A 22,826-nucleotide genomic window follows, 5' to 3' on the forward strand; every position below is an offset into this window, starting at 1 on the left:
CAAGAAATAGAATTAAAGAAGTAGAGCTGCACAAATCAGACATCTGATTTCTGTACTCTTATTTATAAAGCTTAGACCAACAAATACCAGTTTTGACTACTGACTACTGAAAGTCTGGATAAAAAATCAAACTTGAATAAGTACAACATGATAAAGCAGCAAAGGAGATGACTGCTCATCTTTTGTCGATAAACACTGAATATACTTCCATAGAAAATAAGAGTAGTAAAATATGCATGCTCAATGTAAAAAAACAACTTGTAGACCAGCATTCACATTTAATTTGAAAGTTTGACATTTTTATGTTTTTGAAAGTCACATGACTTGATAGACTACTTTGGAGGACGTGTTCTGATTTGTACAATTTTATAGCCTTGCGTTGACATTTATTTGCCCCAAATTTACCAAACTTTAAAGAATTTGAGATGCAAAACCATATCTTGCAATAATTTTCACTATGCAAAATGAAAGAGTTGTGGTTTGTAATTGACACAACACAAGGAGAGACACTCTGTCCTTGACTTTGCTTATAGTAAAAACATCCCCCCTTGGTGTTAAGAAGCTGTTGGGGGTAAATTATCTCATCCTCCCCTACTCCTGCTGTGTTTTCCTAATGTTAGGTTACGAACTTCATAATTTCAGTTACAGTTGGGCTCATGATTGCTGTCTCCCTGCATGATGAATGTGTGTGGTCTATTGTCTGTGCTTATTGTCACGAAGGAGTTAGGATGTTTAAGTCCTGTGGTTGCATCTGTCTTCCGGAGTTGTGTTTCCAGTTTTGGACTGTTAGGAGGGTACCAGTGAAAGTTATGACAGCAAACAGATCTATGATAATGCATTTAATTAAATCATGACCTGATTCACACCTTCTGTATTATAGGCTGTCATGTTAAACCTGCTCCCACATGAACAGAAATTACTGACCTACATACCTTTGACACAGTAAACATAACTGTACTCAACATACAGTACATGCAGGCTCTATTAAAGTGCAAGCTTGATGTTTGTGAGAATGAGTTAACAAATCTAAACTTCATGTAGACAGATAATATATGGTAACCCCCCTCAGAGTTTGTGGCCTGTGAGCTGAACCACAGAATTCTGTGTGACTGGGTGTTGTTCAGAGCTGATGCTCCTGCAATGTTTTGCTCTTACTTGTTTCTCATGAGCAAAACTGTGACTATCTGCGTGTCTGGGTGTGCTTACAGCACTGAATGTAGATCCGTACACATTGTGTACATAGTTTTGCAAGTGTGATCTGTTTCTGTGTGGAGCTGAGGTTTTTGGAATGTGCACCTAGTTCATACCTAACATGCTAGGCTATGTCTTGCTTTGGTTCCCCTTCAAGCTCAGTTTGTGTGATGTGATGCAATCTAGGTTTGTTTTGCATGCTTCTGATCGCCCAATAAGCATTAATGCTTATTGGGCGCACGTTATCTTTTTTTGTACTCCGTTTCTCATTTCTTGCTCTCAAGTCAGATTAAAGTGAAAGTCCCTGTGGGGTGGGAATAGTCAGAGGCACAACCCCTCCTCCCCTCACCCCTGGGAGCAAAGGGGTACAAGGCTGAAGAGGTCATGGTGCTTGGCCCTGGGAAAGACCTTTTTTTTTTTAAAAAAAAAAAAAAAAAAAGAAACCATTTAGGGTGGCGGATCACTGATTAGATGTCTTGATAGAAATCAAACAAGAACAGAATAGATGCAACCGAGAAAAAACAGAGAAAAGTGATTCACAGCGAGCACAGCTGAACTCAAAGATTAAAGTGGAAACATAAAAAACTTTACAGGGATATGTCCATGACTTCATTTGCATGTCAAGCCAACTGAAGTCCAGAATATAAATAGAGTGGAAAATTTGACTGACTAGGTTTCTGAAAAAAAAAGAGGCAGATGATGCACTGCTTGCGTCTTTTCTCTATTTCTTCCTCCATCTCTTGGAAGTAAGAGTCTAATCTTTCTCATCGGAACTTTATCCCAGTGTTTTAACTGAAGCCGTGCAGTCTGAGGGGGTTTGCATGCATCCATTTGTGTGTGCGTACTCTCTGGAGACTGCAAGGATTATCTGTGGACCAAATAAAAGTAAATACCAAGTGCTGTACAAGCAATCTTGATGAATTGGGCTGCTGTGGCCCAGGAGGTAGAGGAGTCAAGCGGAAGGTCAGTTGATTGATCTTTTGCATCTTCCCATGTTCAAGTGTCCTTCAGTGAGACTTCATGTTCTTGGTAGCATGTATTTGATTAGGAAAAGTATTTGTAACAATAAAGATGTACAGAACCTTACAGAAGTATTCATACACCTGTAACATTATTTTGCATGTTGTCATGTGACACCCAAAAACTTAAGGGTATTTTAATGACATTTATGAGACAGGTCAAGTGGAAAAAAAGGGTACGTTTTATAAGCACATTTCCAATAATGGCTGCAAGCCTCTTGAAGTCTACATGCTTTACTCATCTAAAGAATGACATATTTTCGGTGAAATGGGTTGTTTTGGTGAAATGTTCCATGTTCAGTCAGATTAGATGGAGAGAATATGAACAGAAAGACAAAATCCATTCCATTCTAGCTCCGGCTGTATGTTAAGGATTACTTTGCTGTGTTCTTTGAGGATTCTCTTATATTTAGCTAGAGTCAGATCCTAAGTTCTGTACCTGAAGAAAAGCTTTCCTGCTGCATGATACTGCCACCACCAGTGTTTAAGGTGAGGTTCATTGTAGAGTTTCAATTAAGGCTAAAAAGTCAGACCCATCCCTACCTGAGGCTGTAGACTGGCCCCATCTGACTCGACTAAATTCACTTTGATCATAGACTCGAGTCCAAAGTGAACCCAAAATATCACTTTAACTAAAATTTTACTTTTTTGTTTTTTTTTAGCGTAATTTGAGAAAACAGTGTTTCTTCTCCCGTTTTTAAATTTTGCTTGTTTTTGGGCCATAAATCTAAACTCTACTTGCATTGTGTATGTTGGACATAAACTTCAATTTGTTCACTAGCAAATCTCTAATACCTTCATAGAAAAGTGGATTTATGCTGAGTGTAAATCAAACAGACACTCACTGTTTAATAAGTAATAGTTGGTTGTTCTGGATTTTATTTAGGGGTATCAGAGTAAAGATTGCTGAATACAAATGAGACATTCTCATCTAAAAGGAATATCCTATTCCTAAAAACAGCACCAAATAAAGTATTTTGTGATTGCTTCTATTAATAGTTTATTTGCTCAAGTGCTGACCAACCAGCAACAAGAAAAACATAATGAAAGAGAACTTGTGGTAGATGACATAACGCTGGTTGGAATCCAAATGTTTAGATGTTTACTCAATATTAGAAAGCAGTTTGTTGTGTTGAGGATGATCTCCACAGCATTTCTTTTCTTGACCAATCCAGTCATCATAGATTTCATGGGACTGAATCCTTTCATGTGCACATCTTTTCGAGGTTTATGGCTGTGGGTGTGTGGTGGTGTAATATTACTACGGTGTTTGGGTGTGCGTGTCTGTGGTAAGGGTGTAGCCCTTTTTCGCATGGGACAGTGCTATCTAGTAACTGTGGGATTTTTTTTAAGTGTTTGTATGTGAGTGAGAAGACAAGCTGCAAGCATGTCCCACCAGCAAGAATCAGGCCTGCATCACTGTTAATTACTCAATGTCACAGTTCAAGCCACCCGGCATCCCTCTTTGTTGCCGATGGAATCTAGAGGTGAGCAAAGCGCCTGAGTACCTGCCTGTCCCAGTGATCCCATAGACCTCCTACCCACACAAGCAGTCTCTCTCACAGGCCTCCTCAGACGCAGGAAGCCCTTTTCTTTCTTTATTTCTTTCCCTCCATTTTCCTGCTGTCTATTTTGGTCAACTGGTGGCCTGTTCCCACAGTGCTGCTGTTCCCATGGTTATCGCCACAGAGATAGCGATTGGGGTTGGGGAGGGGGTCGGGGTGATGGTGGTGGGGCTTGACAGAGCGGGAGAGACAGCATCGCTCTGTTCGAAGAGATAGGGGGCCTATGTGACTGTAGGGGTGGTGGGAGAGACGCTGAATGGGGGTAGAGGGGGGCAAGGGATGGAGTGTGTGTGAGAGTGTGTGATGTGCAGCTCCCATCAACGTCACAGGTGGCCAGTGAGGATTTAGCCAATATGGGGTTTAGGTCGATTTTTAATTGACTTTGGCAGCGATGCAATTCTTTATTTTAGATTGACAACATGCAGACATGATTGATGTGAAAATGCTATGAACCCCATGTGAAACATTTTGTAATGTTTGATGCCACTTCCTGAGATACAAAACTTAGGTGTGGTGCAAAAATTGAGGTGGCAGAGGAAGTGGAGGGGAGGGGGGGAAACCGCAAGTTGGTTAGGGGGTGGGCGAGGGCCAGCAAAAGGAGAGTGAAAACGAGCGAGGGTGAGAGGGAGGGAGGGAGTCCGGGGCTACGAACGAGGGATGGATTCAGTTCCCACACTTCTAATTACTGTGTCACTGGAGACTGAAAGGGGACTGCCCCTGGCCCTAGGGAATTCACTGGGGCCAGTCGCAGAAAGGGTGCAGAGATGGAAGAAGGGCAGGGGACGGCGGAGAGGAAGTAAAGGAAGGGTTGAGCGACATTCTCTCCTTCGTCCTCTCTCTTGGCTATACTTCACTGCACTCACACCACAGATGAACCCCTTCAGCGTGAGTCCCCTCCACCCTTGTCCCTGTACCCATACACCCCAACCTCTCATCCCCAGCCCACTCCTCCTTAACCCCTCAGTCTAGTCTCTCTTACGCCTTTGTTCTCTATCTTGTACCACTTCCTTTTGAACCCCCCACCTCCCTGCTTTTCTAATGCCATGAGCCTCTCCTGCATCTCCTGTTGACATGAACAAGGCTCCCAGAGACACTTTGATGTGAGTTTGAATTCACACAGCCACACACATGCTGGTGACTTATCCAGTATCATTATTACCACTTAACCCCATGCCCTTTTTCCTCTTTTGATGCTCTTGTCTAACTTTACAATAGGCGGTCTTCTGAGTTGTACACATCCTAATAAGGCTGTTGGATATGACTGTGAATAAATTATAGCTCTCCATTTGTCCAACCATGTTCTCATGCGGCATGAACATTTGTGTTTCACAGTCTCATTAAAAATTGACCATCCTGAACAAACTTAGTGTTTTGCATTAACATTCATCCCAAGTGATCTGATGATATCAAATCCCATTTACGGTCCCTATTTTACCGGTGCATCCAGATAAATGAGAGTATCAATTCAGAAACTGAAAGTTGTATTTCACACATTCATTACACATTTAATTTAATATTTGATGCATTTATTTCTGTCCATTTCAATGATTAGCTAATAAAATCTAAAAAAATCACTTTATCTGAATATTATAATATTGCATAAGACTAATACAATGTTTTTAATAAAGAAATGTCATGAAATGTAAGCCTCTATAGGTCATTGTTAAAGAAACTGGCTGTTCAGTGTGCTGCATGTCAATATAGCAACCAGTCATGTTAACAATTGCCACTTGTTTCTTGCAGCTTAAACTACTTCTGCAACTACTACTGTAACCATGACTAATTGGCTATTAATGGATATCTTGAGGTCTTTTTATGATGATTTCTCTTTAGCAGGATCCTGCTTTTGTAGATGCAAAGCCTCCCATTTTATCATGGAAAGCCATTCCCATTTGACTATGCATCTTTGCTATAGATTGCAACACAGTAAAAAAAACAGGTTAGAAGACACTGTGTATAACACTGTGAAATCACTTCAGAAATCATTGTAGTTATAATTGTTAAGTACAGTTCTATTTTTGCCTCTTTATTTCCAAGGATTTCATTCAAATCCAAATTATTTTACATTATATGTTGATCTCCTTTATGGTTAGTTTCAGTAATACTGCACTTTCAGCTGCTTTACTTGGCACTTCTCAAACTCTTATTTGGAAGTACAAACCTATGCTGGTACTAACTACTTAATCAGCGGACCGGCAGAGCAACTTTACAAACTGACTTGGTGGTATCGCTCTCTAACATTGACACTTTTTCTGTCAAAAAGCCATGTGGGAGAGTTGCTTCATCTCTGTTCTCTCGTTGCTCTTCCGGAGCGAACAGACCAGCAGCAGTGGCCACCCCTGTCAATATTTACAGTCCTGAATGAATCACTCTGAATTACAATAACATTCCCTGCATGCCTTCACATCAGCAAGAGATTTGAAAAAAGAAGTGAAAGGAGGGGGAAGGAGGAGACCTGGAAGGGTGAAGTATGCAGCAGCAGTGATAAAGGTTGATCGACAGAATCTGCCTGTGGCTCTCCCATGACGAGGCATGCGCCCGCAGAGTCGGCTTGAGCTGATTCGTTCGATGGGTGGAATTTCAGTTTGAGTGTGTGGGTGTTGTGACAGTTTGAGAAGTGTTAGCGCTTGTCCAAGAAAGTCGTGGATGTTGTAATGGTTGGTTGATTGGCTGCAGTGAAAGCATGGGAAAAATTGGTTTATTTAGGCTGTTCGTTGTGTAGGAACATGAGTAAGACTTATGTTGTTCAGGCAAGCAGGAAAGCCATTTAGATAAAGCAAATGTTAACTGACAGTTGAATGGACAGTCTGTATTTTAATTGTTCTTTTTACTACCACTGAGAAAGCACCTAATCAGAAAAGGAGACTGAAGCAATTTTCTCACTCAACACAATGCATTTTTTATGTTCAGTGTCTGTCACAGCATGACTACAAAAATTGTTGTAATTTACATGGTGCCAGCCTGCTGAACAGAAGCCAATAAACACTAACAAATTCTCGGTCCAGCCCTTTTGGTCTGATACACAGCCGTACCAGAAAATATATTTAATTTTATATTTTAAACAACCCTCTGATTTGATGTCAGTGAGTGAGAAAATAACTTTACCTGTCTTTCTGTGCAGTGTTTGTAAACATCTGGTTCCTATTTTCTTAGCTGTGCTATGTAGTATTATTGTACAGTATCAGGTCAACATGTTAGTGTGATACTATTGCTGATAGTATTGCGATAATGATTACAGTTAACTTTTTTTTTCTTTCCTTTTTCTTTATCACAATGCCGCCAGTCGTTTTGAGCTGTTGCATCTTGACTCCAAAAACATCAGGTGTGAACATGCAGGCATGGCACTAAAGATATGATATCCCAGGGAAAATTACATCCAAGTAGTCTGTTGCAGTTGTGATATTGTAAACACTGATATTGCATTCATAATTCCATATATTGTGCATGTCTAATATAGCCAGGATTCACAGGAGATAGCGATCACAAAAACAGCTGAAATTGCAAATTCTTGGGACGCCACTAATCATATCTGCCTTCATAGCTGGCCAAACAATAGCGTGGCAAAACATATGGCGTCTAGGTATTTTATCTTCCCAAATTGCCTTTTTTTTTAGTATTTTACACATGCACACATTTATTTTGTATTAAAGGAATAACAAGCAAAACCTAAATAAGATCTGCTAATATAAGATAATAATTTAATCGCATTTTTAGTTTTTTTTTTTTTTTTTTAATTAGTTGTTTTTGTGTTTTTAGAATAATTTTTGAGTGAGTTTAATTTTCAGCAGGTCACTTCAGCTCTGGTTTTGTGAAGTGTTTGTCTTAGAGGAGCCTCTTCTAACTGGTGTCTCATGAGTACTGAAAAAATAAGCACTTTTGTAAGGGAAAAAAGAGGTTAGAGGTGAGGGGACAGCCAGATAAAAGACACTGAAAAAAACACAGAGTGGGTAGATGGAGCTTAAAGAAAGAGAGAAGACAAAGGTTTAACTGGAGATTCAGGGAGCAATAGAGGTTAAGGTTGAAGGTTGAGTGTGTAAAAAACAGAATAAACCAAGCATGTCCAGCCAGGAGAGAGCATTGCTTCTATTTGTGTCATGGCTAGACTGTTATTTACCAAGGTTTGACTCTTATCCTCTTCATGACTGAGTCGGTAAGCACCAGAATTATGTACTGGGAGAGAAGAACAAACAAAAAAGTTGAGGCCAAAAGAGAGCAGGAAGTATGGTTGAGTAGTAAAGCAAAGAGCAAGAGGAGGTGAGATGAGCAGATAGTTTAAGAGGTGAAATGACTGTACAGAAAAAAACATGTGCAAGAAATGTGAAAAATGTTGAACATTTCTTTACCTGTTGTTAAAGGCCATTAGAGATGTTCTTTTTGTTTTGTTGTCTTTTTTGGAAGCTAATGATTAAGTACAAAACGAGTGTGTATGTTAGGATTTTAGTGCGTTCAGAAGTACAGCATTTTTTCTCATTTTTTATTTTTCCTGTATCATTTTTTAATTTATTGTTATTCAGTTATTTTTTTCACTTTAGACTGTCCAACTGATATTTATGGGTTTTGGTTAAATTAGTAGCACACATTTGATATGTACATAAAGAGATGGTTTATCTTTTGTAATGTCTGATCATGGCATTATATAGTAGACTGCATTGTTTTAGACGTAGGCTTCATGTTGCCATTGCTGAGAAATAGGGAATTTTATTTTTAATAAAAATAAGTGTTGGCGTATTTTTGTTTATTGCTTCTTAAAATATACTGTTATTGAGAAAATGGTGTCCTCATAAAGGACATAAGTGTAGTTTAATTAATAATTCAAAAAAAGAAAACATCTTCATTGAAGAACTATGTCTTAGCTGAAATGAAATTGTGCTCGTTAAATTTGTAGTGCCTTCTTTACACTTGAGAATAATTAGATAATTGTTGTAATAAAATGCATACTTAGTCCCTTAGGCTCTTCTTGGTGACTTGTTTCCCTGGGAGAAGCCGGAAAGAAATGACTGCTTCATACAGGTGAGATGACTGGGTGCATGAGTCAGACAGGGAAGGGTGTGCAACTTTCCTGTAAGAGCTACATGCTGATTTTTTTTTTTGCATCTTCCGAGTTACTGATAGGTATCTGAGTGTTTGTAAGTGTGTGAGTGAGGTGTGTCAGATGGAGGTGTGTGTGATGTCAAGCCCAGACAGGCTCCACTGTGGTCCAAGTTTAGGTTGCAATGAGGTCAGTTTGTAGTGATTAGTTAACAGAGTTAGTAATTACCTCAGACTGTCAGGCTGAGATACAGACCAGATACCACTAGGTGCTGTGGGAAAGTGCATTCAGGGGGTCATTTCACTATCTCTTTCAGTTTCCTGCTCTAATTAAAATTGACCTGTAGCTGTAAGGAAACTACACCTTCAGGAGGAATTTATATTGAAAAGATATTTATGGGGTATATTTCATGATCTAATCTCTCACTAAAGAGAAATCTTTTTCTCATTTTACTTTTTAAGGTTTCTTTATTTCTTCCAATGCTGTTTGTATGAATTATGGATAGTTGTAATTCTACAAACGTTTCTTTATGGGATCAGAAACCTGATCTGGCTTCGGGTCTCTAAATCCATCAAAAAGGCTTTGTGGTCGGTTATCCTGTCGCAAGTTCGCAGAGCTTCTATCTTTGAGTTACTTTTAGATCCTAAAAAAACTTAGAGAACATCCCATAGGAGCTGTAAAAACTAAAACAGGTTATCAACCAGAACACTATAGATACTAGATAACTATGGACATTTGTCTTTTATACTCTCATTGTTTAAAAAGGTTAAACAATGAGAGGGAGAAAAACAATACAAACACCATCTCATTAGTGGACATCCTTATGCAAACCATTTTTATGGCTGCTCATAAAATGCAATTTTTTGGGCAGTATTTAATTCAGTTTAACATTCAAAAACTGTATCTGTTGCACTTTGCAGAACAGTAAACGCAGCACAACATTTTCTCTGATATCATGCTGATGTGTCCTTTTAAAAACTGACAATCTATGTTTTTAAATATGTTATTGTACAAAAAGTACTAAAAAAATACAAGTAACAAAATATACATAAAAAACTTAATTGTCATCAGCAATGATAAGTTATTCTATCTTAAAATGATTCTCATAAATTCATACACTGAATTCCTCAATTTCTGTATTAGCTGGTAGCAGATCAATCTGTTCTTTATTTCCCAGTGAGGCAGACAACACCAAGAAGTAAATCCTGTACATCATGTGTTTCTAATTTGCATCTCTGTGTTTTAACTCAAATGAAATGATTCCACTTCGTATAGCTTGGTACCAGAAGCAGCCCATCCCTACTGTAACTAAAAGGAGGCACCTCAGTAGAAATACCAAAAGCTTTTGTCGCTGCTGACTCTGCAACACTACTGTGCTATTTTAAAATTTGAAGTGCTCTTCTGCCCAATATGAAGAAGCAACAGCTCCTTGCTGGACAATGAAGTGATGCCTGTCTCGGTAGGGCTTGTAAATCTCAATGATTTCACTGCATCAGCAGAATTTTCTGTCTCCTCAGCAGAATAAATCAGTGATGGCACAGTTTCCCAGACATGAGCTCATGGGAACAACCTTTAATTTTTTTTTTTTTTTTTACAATTTTGTCCTTTGCTTTCCTGGCAGCACAGTTGCAGTTTCTAGAAATTTTTTTTATGTTTTATACTGCAACGTAACCTTTTATGTTGTGTTGCGGTATGCATTTTTTAAACCTCTTTGTGCTTAAAATTTGCATACAAACAGAAGTTGAGGGAGATTTCCAAGGAAATAGAGGTGCATTTTTTTTCGCTCCCCTCTTTTTCCCACCGGTTCCCACGCTGCCCCTTACCTGACTAACCACAGTTTGAATCGGTTTTCCAGCTCCTGATTGGTTGGTTAAACCATGTGACCAATGGAGCACCGCCTTTGGAGATTGGTGGAGGATTTTCCCATGGGAGCTGCCTACAGTGCAGAGAGAGAGTGTGTGTGTCTGTCTGTTTGAGCACGTTAGGGGGGAAATAATCACCCACCCCCTACTTTTTCTGTCTCCTTTCATTTATCCCCCTTTTTTCCCTCTTTTTTTGATCAACTTCTATCTATTTAGACTCAGCATCACACATTAGTCACAGTATGACTATACTGTGACTTGCTGAAGAAGCAAAAAATGTGTAATATATTTTAAAGCAGAAATGGAACGACATTGAGTACTCCTTATGTTATACTAATAATACTAAATTAAAGCCATAAGTAATATAGCTTAGTTTCTATGAAATAAAGAGTGATTCAGGGGACACATGCCCTTGGAGAACATGGAGCCATCACTTCTATTAGTCGTGTCAGGACCGACAAACTAAAGCCACATGTTGGTTTCAGACATAATCTGAAGTATGTGAAGACATCCAAAGTTTGACTTTTTTTGTAAATAGGTCTGACAAATCTGTCCGCTCAGGTTATACTAAAGCTACATAGAAGAAAACAATGTGTGTTTTAATGTGCCATCTCATGGCAGCTGCATGTTTGGACCAGACCGAAACTCTGTAAGTAGTCCACCAGGGTTTTGTATTGGGTCTCAGGTTTAATGTTCCCAAGTCTGGGCCTTTAAAAGCCTCACATATGGGCAGATTTTCCAGACTCTTAAATTATATTCTATTACGGCTTACATGTATGCATTTGCTTATTCATTGCTTCTGTCCATTTCTACTGATAAAACTGTCTTATTGCATTTAAAATCTTTTTCATGTTATTGACTACCAGCTTCTTCATCATGAGAGAAACTATATTTGAAAAGGTTTGACCTGGATTTTCTAAAACAACTATGAAGTTAGGGCTGTAAAAGCAAGTCCCAGAGTCAACACATTTCAACTTAGTTTATTCTTAATTTAGTTTATTTAATATTAATGATAGCTTATTGTTTCCTGTTAAAGCTCCAGCATGTGCCTTTTTATAATTTTTTTTTCATGTTTCTTAAAACTATCACCGTGTTGTGATAGTATAACATGAGACAAATAATCTGTAAATAAAAAAGCAGAAAATTGAGCTCCTCTGCCTCTTCCCTATGGTCCTACTGGCATCCTACCATACCAGAGCCAGCAGGAAGGTCTTAATGTTGCTAATCAGCTACATGTATGTTTTGCTCAATGTGCTAATGGCAGAGAAACAACTAGAAACACATCAATAGCAGATGAACAGGGAACTGTTAATTCTCAATCACCAAAGGCCAGGCTTAATTAATAGCCTGTGCATTTGTGGCAGGCTTCATTGTGGGGAACTAGCTGTAGTGCAGCAGAGAGCAATGGAGAGGTTGTGAGCATTGTGTACTCGGGGTGATTGACAGCGCCAAGTCCTCCTGACTCTAATTAGTTGTTTCTGACAGAGCTGCGTATTTCTGCAGATTACAGATGGACCACAGGGAGAAGGCAGAGGAGCTTGATTTTTTTTTTCTTTTACAGATTATCTGTCTCATACTGTCAGGACCAACTGATGGTTTTAACAAATGCGTAAAAAAAAAAGAAAAAATCATACTGTTTATAAACATTACATACTGCAGGTTTGAGTAAGTTAAAATCTATTAAGTCACTCTAGTTTGTGTTCAGTTGAAAAATAATTTTTAAAAGTCCTAAATTTGACTAAAGCATGTAAAATGCTAAAGACCAACACCAGCTGTAACCACTCTTTATTTGAAGGTGTCTTTTAAAATGACTAAGATGACGTGATTAGTTCTAATTAAAATAATTTCTCTTCATACTGAACTTAATTGTGTATTAAATCACTCCAGGATTGTAATTTTCTTGGTTTTGAAGAGTTACAGAGTATGGGGGTTGCGTGTGTGAGATGATGTGTGTTTGTCTGCCAGTCTGTGGTTCAGCCTTCAGAGTTCAGAGCAGGTTCTGGCATGCTCCAAGCTGGGAAACTTTGAGCTGAACAAATAGCTCGCTCTGTCGTGCTGGTCGCTGCCATCATGTCCATATATTTGCGCATGTGATGCAACTTTTGAGCCCCTTCTCAGCTCTTCTGGTTGCGTTTTTGCTGGTTTGTGTGTGATGTGAGGCAGAGTAAATAGGATGCACCAAGGGAGAAGTAAATACAAAGCAGACACCTCTGCTGTTCCCACACCTCCACTGTCTCTTACAGCTTTCTCATGTCCTGACCTCAGTCACCACAGAGGCAAACACCGCTCCGCATGTGCACACAGAGGAGACGACCTGCTTTTGTGCTGAGTGGGCGTAGTCTCCGGGTTCGCTCCTGATTTTTTTTTCCCAGGTAAAGAGTGACAAGGATTAAGCTGGCCTGTTAAGGATCTCTCGTATGAGCCAGATTTGATTTACTGCCCACTCCTGACTGGAATGCTGTTTACAGGGTGGAGCTCAGGTGTTTTGACAAGGCTTTTAGCACTGAAGTGCTGTCAGAATGGCTCACAGACAAGTGTGTGTTCGTGTTAGGAGCCGGCAAGCAGGAGGTCACTAATGTCCCACCAAGTGAGACCTTTACCATGAAGAAGGACAGGCCAGAAGGAACGTGTGAAAATCACTCCGGCGTAAACGGTGTCTTTACTGACACACTAACACCCCGACTGGATCTTTGAGTAACACTTACACCCTTTCACACCGGAGCAACAACCTGGGAAAACGTCTGATTGCTATCAACGTGAAAGGGTCAACACTAGTGAGCGGGCCATGCAGTCTTGCTTCCAGATAGTTTAACATGCCTGACACTTTGCTTTGAAGCTAAGAAACATCGCTGAGCAGAGCCTTCCTGCTACTGCTGAATCTGCAGGAAGATTTATCTTTTACATCAGGCTGTGTAAAAAGTTTTACACAGATGCTTTCAGGTTCCACACAATGAAGATGAACCACTGGCTGGTGATATTTTTTTCTAGTTCTTGGCTCACATATCATTTTACCGTCTCCAGTCGATTAACATACATTATTTTCATTTTATTTTATTTTACCACAATTTGGTTGAAATTGATAAAGCTGTGATGATGATTTGCTTTTTTGATGTAGAATTATTGAGAATTCAATAAACTTGGATGTAATTTTATTTTCTTTCACATTTCTTAAGATTTTTTTTTTTTTTTACCTTATGCATCAATCAGTCAAACTTTATTTAAAATGCAGCATCAACAATTGTTTTGCAGTCAATGAAAACGAACTTTATCACCATAAAGTGGCCCATCAAATAAATAAAAAAACATAATGACAAAATATGAATTCAGGTGATAGATTTACATAATCATTTTTATGTATTTGTTACCAATGAACATTTAAATGTCCTGATTAAATACCAGCAGGAAACACTTTCTTTATTATCTGAGGAAATCCTAAATAAATACATTTCAGATTGTAGTAATGATCATTATTGTATAATTTTATGCATTGTTTGTATGCATCAAAAATAGTGAAGAATAAAATAATTCAACTAAAAATAAAGATGAATGTAATTTAATAAAAAAATAAAGCAAATTAAAATAGTGTGTGATAAAATGTGTGTGAGGGAAATATAGTTGTAGTCTTAAAACGTGGTCGATAAATTCATAAAGGGGGATTAAAATTAAATGAACTAAGCACACATATAATGATATTTCTAAAAATCATTAATTATTGTTAATTAATTAAACCTGTAAATAATTATTACAGGTTTTAATATGAGCCAAATTAAAACCTGAGTAAAGAGCCAATTTATCTAAAGAACTATTCTAAATGTGAAAGGAAAAATTTGTTTTCAGTTTATTTATAAAAACTACAACACACTCAAAAGTCCTCAGGTCAGCAGATTAAAAATCTGCTCCCGTATGATCTTCAGGTTCAGGACAGGTTCAGGTTAAATAATAACACTTCTGATAAATAAGATGGACTGGACCTTTTGAGAGCTTCATAAAATGTTGAACAGCAGCTATAGGAATTAACTATTTAATGACCACTTTGTATCCCACAAAACAATCAAAATACATTGAATTTGGAAAGATAAACAACAGGAATACGTGAAATACTGTATCCTTTTACACCAAGTTATCCCTGGTGCTGGAAGAACTAACTAAGGAAAACTCATAATATTCTGTCTATTGTGCTGATGTATTCTCTATTTCTTATGTTGTTTAAAAATATTGTCCCTTTATGTGTTTGATTTGTTCTTAAAAGCAGTTTGGATATTTTATGTCATTGAAGAAATAAAGCTTATTTAATGTTAATAAAATTGACCACATAACAGTATTAGGGTAGATCTTACCCTAATACTGAATTTTTCATGAGAAAAACTCAAGTACAAATAAATTTTTTACTTAAGACAAAATGTTAGCTTTTGTTTGTTTTTAGTTTAGAGATGAAAATTAGACCCCAGTTTTTAATTTTTATAAATATCTTACAAATAAACACATATATGTGTTCCTGTGGTTTTGATTAATTCTCTCCTATTTCATATCTGTTGCTCTGCTTTTTATCCAGGCTTGTAACAGCGATGAATATGTGTCCATTCCCAGAGCTGACATGGAAACAATGCTCAAAGAGAAAGGTATACTAAATGCAAATGGAAATTTATTAGTGTTTATATTAGGATTATCTGCATGGAATTTAAAATTTAATTGTTAATTCTGTTTTTCTTTTTCAGGATTTCTGCAGGATCACAACACCACTGACCACATGCTTGAGAAATCCTGTCAACAGGAAGAGTTGAGGCCCGATGACACCCTGACCCCCAGCGTGACCCCTGAGCCCCCCAGGTACGCCGCTCAGTGTCGCTGGGCCTCCCTTTCAGGACTGGACCGCGACACCATGACCTTTCCCGGGGGGTCGCCCATTCAGCTCCACACTGTGCCCCCCGCCTTGCTGCAGAGGATACCCCTGTTCTATGTCTGCACCAGATGTGGCAAGGTGTTCTGGGAAGGCTCTCACTTTGGCCGTGTCCTCTCTTTGTTCCAGGAAGTCCTACACATAACAGAAAAGGATCACATCTCAGTTGCCGGGCCATTCAATTGATGCAGAGCTACTCATTTTTATATTTTGTATTAAGTTTTTATTTATGTTATTTGTTGATAATTCAGTTCTCTGCTCAGGTCCATGTATTTATCTTTCATGCAGTCTGTGTCTGATGAAGGAATGCCAGCAGTTCCAAGCCTTTAAGTCACGTTGTTGAGTTTTGACGAGAAATTGTGCCAGGAGACTAATTCTGGCACGGTTTCTTTGTTTTTATTATTTTTATTATTATTATTAGTGCAACAAAGACTGATGTGTTTACAATCCTAGCTATTTCTTCTGTTGTTGTTTTTTTAAATCTTAATGTTTTTATTTTTGATTGTTTATAATCAGATGTGTAGAATTTTGCTTGAATTTGAAACTTTTTTTCACTTTAAAAGGTATAGAAAGCGTACTTTTCTATTGGGGCCTAAAGATTTAAATTAAATTAAAATATTGAAAAATTAAGCCTTTAATGGTTTCTATTCAGTTAAGCATCCCAAGTTCAGAACTATATACATAATTACATGAATCATGTGTGTGTCACAAGTATTTGACTCCCTTCTGTTGGAGAAGGTTAGAAAATACAAGGATGAATATTGCTTGGTGTTTCCTATTTTGGACAAGATCATGCACGGTCCTTAGAAACGCTTCTCTTTAGCTATAGGATTCTCTGTTGTATTAAAGTTAGGAAACTGAGATGACAATGAAAGAAAGCTAATTTTATGTTTCCAACATTGGCAGAGACTGAATTTTTATTTGAAACTATCTCTGTTTTTTTAAGAGTCCTTTATGACATGGCGTTTAGAAAAGAAACTGGGACACAGTATCACAGATCCTCCTTCATACTTCAAAGTGCTCTGCAGGTTATTAATAAATAACTTTTGTTTCACAGAAGATGCAACGCAAGTATTTGTTGCTGAAGATTCAAATCTTAGTCTCGGCTGACCAAAACAGTTCCAGTTAAAGTCCCACAAGAGTTTATAAAACTCCACCTTTAGGTTTTGTTGGTAGGACAGAAAAGGCTGTTTCTGGTTAACATGTAGATTGTGGTTAGTGGCCGTTACATGACCATACTGCTCACTGTGCGTGGTGGTAAAAAATAAAAGGAACTGTGGTAAAAAAGAAGAGAAATTAGTTCTTGTCCAGCCTCAAAGTTTATTTTGTCAAATTATTTTCGTTTTTTTCAATTTAATTAATTTGTAAATTATCTTGTTTTTTCCATTTTGAATGGCATTTGTGTTATGTCATACTTAAACCAGGTGAAGAGGGAGTAGTGGATTACTAAACAAAAAATGCCATATCAGGTTTTTAAGGAGTTGGTTCTTGAGCTGCGGAGAATAGAAGCTAAATATTGGCACATCTAGACATCTCAAGTCTAGATGTACCAGTGATTAATTAGCATTACATGATTTTTTTTCTTCCTCGCTGAAGAATTCTGCTTAGATTAAATGTTTTTTTTTACAAATTGTGTGTGATAAATAACTGCTGTTGGAATGCAACACTTTCAGTAAGTCTGGTAACTGGATGTTTTTTCACATTTTCCATGTTCTGAAAATAAGTCACATGGACTGATGGACTGAGAATGGGCAGACTGATGAGATCTTCTAAGGTTTGCTGATATGTTTCAGGCATAGCACCAACATGGGGGAGTTTCTGGCAATAGATGTGTCAGATCTCATGGAAGAAATCTCCCCATACCAGAAGAATCCACTCATATTTTCTGCCCTCTTTCCTAATCTCATTTTAAATTTGTGTGATTGCATGACATGAGCCTTTATCCAAAACGGCCCAAAGAGAGTGAGGTTCGTGCTGCTAGAGATTTTCTGATATTTTCTGTAAATGTATATGGTCTGCATTCTGTTAAAGCTACAACAAAAGGCATACACCCATAAAATGTAGGAATCTCTAACGATAGCCAGATGTGGGCTTTCTTCTATTGATCACAGGCATCAAAACGGCCGCAGTGGTTTTCAGACAGCTCATAGTCACTGAGGTAAATTAGTGTTCAGTTTCTGAATTTAAGCTGCAACAGCTGCAGGACAACATCTGGGGTTTGAGATGCTTATATTGCTACTTAAATTAGCAATATAAGTAGAGCTGTCATAATTACAGTTAAGCTCAGTTATAGAAATCCTCAGTGTCCTCGTGTGTCCAGATGTTTTTGAATCCTATTGATATATCTTTTAATAAGCATGAGTAAACTAAAATATTTTAATCGTGCCATAAACCAATTAACAAATCATTTAAATTTTATTATTATAAACGTATATGTATTGCTGTGTGGTCACTTCCTTTTGTGCTACACTGCAAGAAATTCTCTATAGAAATTATTACAGATATGATTGCTATCATGTTCCGCATAACAATTTTCCCATCTAATTGATTCAAATTATATTTTTAAGGAAATTTCAGCTACATTAGACATGCCATTTATTTTTGTTTGTTAATGTACTTCACCTGTTGAAGAGACTTCAGCTACAGAGATTTTAAAAAAGTAACTGTGTCTCTGAAGATGTCACAGAAAAATGCGGGAGACACGGATGTGAAAAATGTAAAGGGGAAACATTAAAAATGTCCTCCTAAATGCACAGGTTAATAAAAGTTAGTCCAAATTATAGTAACATATGCAAAGTTCAATTAATAAAAAGTCCATTGACTTTGTTGAAAAATTTGTTTTATAGTTTAGCAATGAGTTTCCTAAGAACGTTCAAGCAAACATTTAATTTTTTAATAGCATATCCACTTTTGAGTTTTGATTATTGCTCCCAATTAAGTCATTAGAAATTATCTTTAATGGTCTGGGAAAAGGTTGATGAGAAACTAATGTGCGCAGCGCTGTGTGAAAAGATCCCAAATCTGCAAATCATTGCTTTACAATAAAGATTTAGCTCATGCAAACTCATTCTGCTCTGTCGCACAGCCTGAACCACACACACACACACAAGCACACACACACATTCGCATCTCGGCTTACAGCCATAAGCTTTCATAAATAAGACTTTATAATTGCTGCAGTTGCATTAAGCTCCCCTGAAATATTTTATTGGTATGGATAAAACAGACATGATGCGGCTCCCGGACTGTCCTTGTCCGGGTGGTCGCAGCTCCTGTCTGCACAGAGCTCTGCGCTGCAGCGCCGTGTTATTTGATCCACGCTCTTTCTTCGCTGGGAAGAAAAGCTCGCCTCTTTCCCACGCTCTGAGGACACGTGGTGTCCGGAATGAATTGGATTCAGAGGACCCTCCCTCCTGGTTAAACGTCACCTCCTTCTCACTCTCTCTCCCTCACATTCACACACACACACGCATTCTTCTTTTTTTTCTATGTATGTGAAAGAAACTGGTTATAATAAAGAAAAAAGGATCATTTCCTTCATGGTTTAATTCTTCTCTGTGAATGAGAAGCCAACATTTCTGTGGGTTTTTCGTTTTCTTTTTTTTAAAACTTTTTAGCAACATGCATTCCGGGAGAACGGGGAGTCTCCTCCTGTCTTGTCTGGCCCGGGTCCCTTCGGCCCCTGGGCACCAGATCTCGAATCAGAGCTCCGAGTTGCCTCGATTTATCCGACGCCCCATTCACAATCTTGAACTTATGACTCTCTATAAACAAACATGCATTTTGCTAACAAAGAATGCATCTATATCTATAGCTACTCAGCTATAGAGGCCACCGGTTTACATTCGAAATATCCTCAGTGAGCTTTGGTTACTCTTATTACTGTGCGCATTTACGCACGCGTAACGCGCGCATTTTATATTAAAAAGTTTTATTTTCCGTCAAAGTATGTGTGATATTAACAGAAGGTGTGAAGTTTGGAAAAACAGAGTGGGGTGAAGCTGTATTTGGGGGAGAAATTCATCCAAAAGAGAAACTTTTGGCTCCTTCAGCTTGTGCACACGCTTTCCAAGTATTTAAACTGACTCCAACTAAAGCTGTGATGGCCGACAGATGTTCCTGGTTTTCTAGAAAGTGTTCTGCAAAGACCAAGGGAAAAAAGGAAACAAAACACAAACTGCACAAAGGTCTTACAAAAATCTTTGCGCTGAGAAATTAAAAAGTGTTAATGAATTCCCGATCTTACGTGAACTGTGTTTTTATTTTGGAACTGGCACAAACTTTTCAAAGTCCCTTTGCGCACATGTAATTTTAAAGCGATTCGTTTGATATTTTGATCCAGGAACCCTGGAGAGCACGCCACACTTCTTTCTCTGCCGTTTCTGTCCATTCATGTGATCCAAAAAGTGGGGGTGGGAGGTGTTGAGAGCCATCTGTTCTATGTTTGTGATGGTCATGCTGCTGCTGAGTCAGTTTGGAGACCAATCACAAGACTGCCCTAACTTAAAAAAAATGCACCACAGAAATGCTTATGATTATGTTTTCCAAAATCAGAAACTGCAGCACATTCTCCCTATGTTTATTATAGATTTAATTCAAGAAAAGTCAAGGCAAAGAGAGGGGCCCTTATAGACTATAGAGGCTATGCTGAATGTGAACTTATCTTCTTCAGCAAGCATCATTCTTTTGGGGTCCATATGGGATTTTCCACAGGTTACATAGACTCCCATGTTATATTTACTTGGTTGATGTGGAAAAAACAAACAAAGCAAACCCTTTGGATTAAAAGTAGGAAACATATGGGTCCCAGATGTTTTGGGAAATGAGCTTAAATGAATTTAAGCTCATTTTAGTTTGTGAGACATAGCAAATACATTCATAGGGTATTGTTAATGTTGCTGGTACTTGGTAAACCCAGTGAGCTGCAAACATGAAGCACATTGGCACAGATTCACTTGGGACCCATCCAGCTTGAGCAAAATCTGCGAGGGGAAAGTGGCTGAGAAATGGGTCCATAGGACCGTGGCCACAGGTTAACAATGACTCCTGTTAACTGCCTTCACATATAGCATGTAAAAAAAAAACTGAGCTTATGATTTACATGCTAACCAAATGTTCACAAAAACATTTGGTTATCAGATGACACACAAATAAATGACTGCGGTGCAAGTGAAGTGGTTAATCAAGCCTGTGTGACCACAAAAGGGAAGTAGGCGAGCATTACTGCACAATTAAAAGGAACTATGAATTCAAAAGTTAGCTTGTTATCTAAAATGTGGTAAAGTTTTAATTTTTGAAGGCGCAGAGTTTTAGTTATGGACAAAAATGAACCGATCGCGGTCAGCTTCCTCTCATTTTAATAGACACATGTCATGTTTGCAGTCATATAAAGAGTGCCGCCCCATATTGAAATCTGTACGCGCGGGGCTCCTTCATCCGTGGGATCTCCGCTGCAGTCGAACGACTCATACGCGCACATCACAAGTCAAAATGTGCGCCAAAAGGTACAGTGCAGGGTGTGGGAAAATTAGGACAGTGTGAAAGCATTCGAGCAGCGAGCTGCTCAGAAAGTGTTACACAGATGAGATAAATTCCGGAGCCGCCAAACGGAGCTTTCTGATTGAGGCAGAGATGTTCCTTCTCCGCGGTTTCTCTTACTGCTTGCTTCTCGGCGACTTTTAACACGTATTCTCTCCGTCTCACCGTGTTTGCGTCTGTCACCACCTCACTCCCCCTTCCTCCCCTCCTCGCCTCTCTCTCTTCTCACACACACACGCAGACACACACAGGCGCCCGGTTCCCACGGTGGCGGGGGCAGCTGAGCGGCGTGTCAATCTGCGCACAGCGTCACCTCTTTTCACTTGCAAAAAGGAAGTAGCGCAGGGCTTTTGTTATTTGAAGTCCCACAGTCTAGTCGCTTTAAAAACAACTGGACTATATCCGCCGTTTATGATTTAAACAGCCACCTATAATCTCCCCATCGGAGGTGTTTTTACACGGGGAGCCCGGGCCCGTTTGGGGCTCGTTTGACTGCTATTTATACCTTTTGGTTCCTGCCCATACACACTGATAAATCCAAACGTCTGTGCCGTTTGGACCCCCTGGAACCAAGCATGTGCCGAAATACGCACCGGTCATCCCCATATTTCTCGCATTACACTTACAAAAAAAAAAAAAAGCATTATTTTGAAGGGAAAAGAAAATGATACATTTTTGAAAATTATTTTTGCAGTTTTTATTCTTAACTCTCGTGTCCCTAAATAAAACGTTCATTCATAAATCTACTGCTGAATAAGTAGAGGCTTGTAACATTAAAAGACAGATTCATGATGATCAATGAATACAGCAAACAGCACAGAAGTCTAAAGCAGGTTTTGGTTCTGAAATAATATGCAAAATTACTAAAATCTTATTGAGCACTATAAACCATCTGAAAATGGAAATGATATAATACAATCGTCAAGAGAGCCACAGTTTAGGGGCGTACAGGTGCTGTACACTACACAAATCTGGTCATCTTGATAAAACAGCAAGAATAAAGCAATGTTCACAAGGAGGCGATAAGAAGTAACGTTTATACACTGCTCAAAAAAATAAAGGGAACACTTAAACAGGTGTTTAACACTTAAAGTGTTCCCTTTATTTTTTTGAGCAGTATATTTTGTCACAAGCCTTATTGTGTTGAATTTGAGCACACCATTCTCAGGATGCAACAGGGTGATGGCAGTATCAGGAACAGGAAATAATCATGATAGACACAGGAACCAAGTTTCACTTTGAAAACTGCTTTATTAAAGTGCGACCCAAAGTGACAGATTAAATGGGATGAAGCATAGTGGAGTTGTGTTGGGAACTTCCAGTCGCCTGGCTGAAAGTCTGCAGCAGCGCTTTTCCCTCGCTAACGATTTTGTGGCTGCGAAATGTTTTTGATAACAATAAGATGCAGATAGCTATGATCTGATAACTAAAAGAGCGGTATCCTGTCGATTTTAAAATGCACATTACACTACATTTTCTTTCAAGTATTTGAGAAAATTTTCTCCAGCTAATTTTTGAGTTTCTTTCCATAAAAAAAAGAAAGAAAAAAAATAGGAATAGGGGGAATTCGCAAAATACTAAACCACAAAAGGTTGGGATCCACTGAACTTCTAAATTTAGCAGGTGTTCTATATTTCTTGGTTCATATATATGTATTATTATCAAATAATAAATAGCTGTCATGTATTGGACTGATTTACGATCATAATCAATGTGCTGCCTTAG

General features: G+C 38.4%; 1 protein-coding gene across 4 annotated transcripts in view; it reads left to right on the forward strand.

Moving 5' to 3' along the window:
* The window catches only part of exd3 (exonuclease 3'-5' domain containing 3), a 47,669-nt gene extending 27,866 nt beyond the window's left edge, over positions 1 to 19,803 (forward strand). For 2 of the 4 annotated variants that reach the window (XM_032570555.1, XM_032570556.1), the window contains 2 exons: positions 15,219 to 15,285; positions 15,382 to 19,803. In XM_032570555.1, coding sequence (XP_032426446.1) covers positions 15,219 to 15,285; positions 15,382 to 15,749 — 435 coding nt within the window. In that variant the 3' untranslated portion in view covers positions 15,750 to 19,803. Of the gene's footprint in view, positions 1 to 8,717; positions 8,786 to 15,218; positions 15,286 to 15,381 lie in introns of all 4 variants that reach the window. The other 2 variants (XM_032570558.1, XM_032570557.1) reach the window with 2 other exon arrangements.
* Positions 19,804 to 22,826: the final 3,023 nt, after the last annotated feature.

The sequence above is a fragment of the Xiphophorus hellerii genome, chromosome 8, assembly GCF_003331165.1.
Source record: "Xiphophorus hellerii strain 12219 chromosome 8, Xiphophorus_hellerii-4.1, whole genome shotgun sequence".
NCBI lineage: Eukaryota > Metazoa > Chordata > Actinopteri > Cyprinodontiformes > Poeciliidae > Xiphophorus > Xiphophorus hellerii.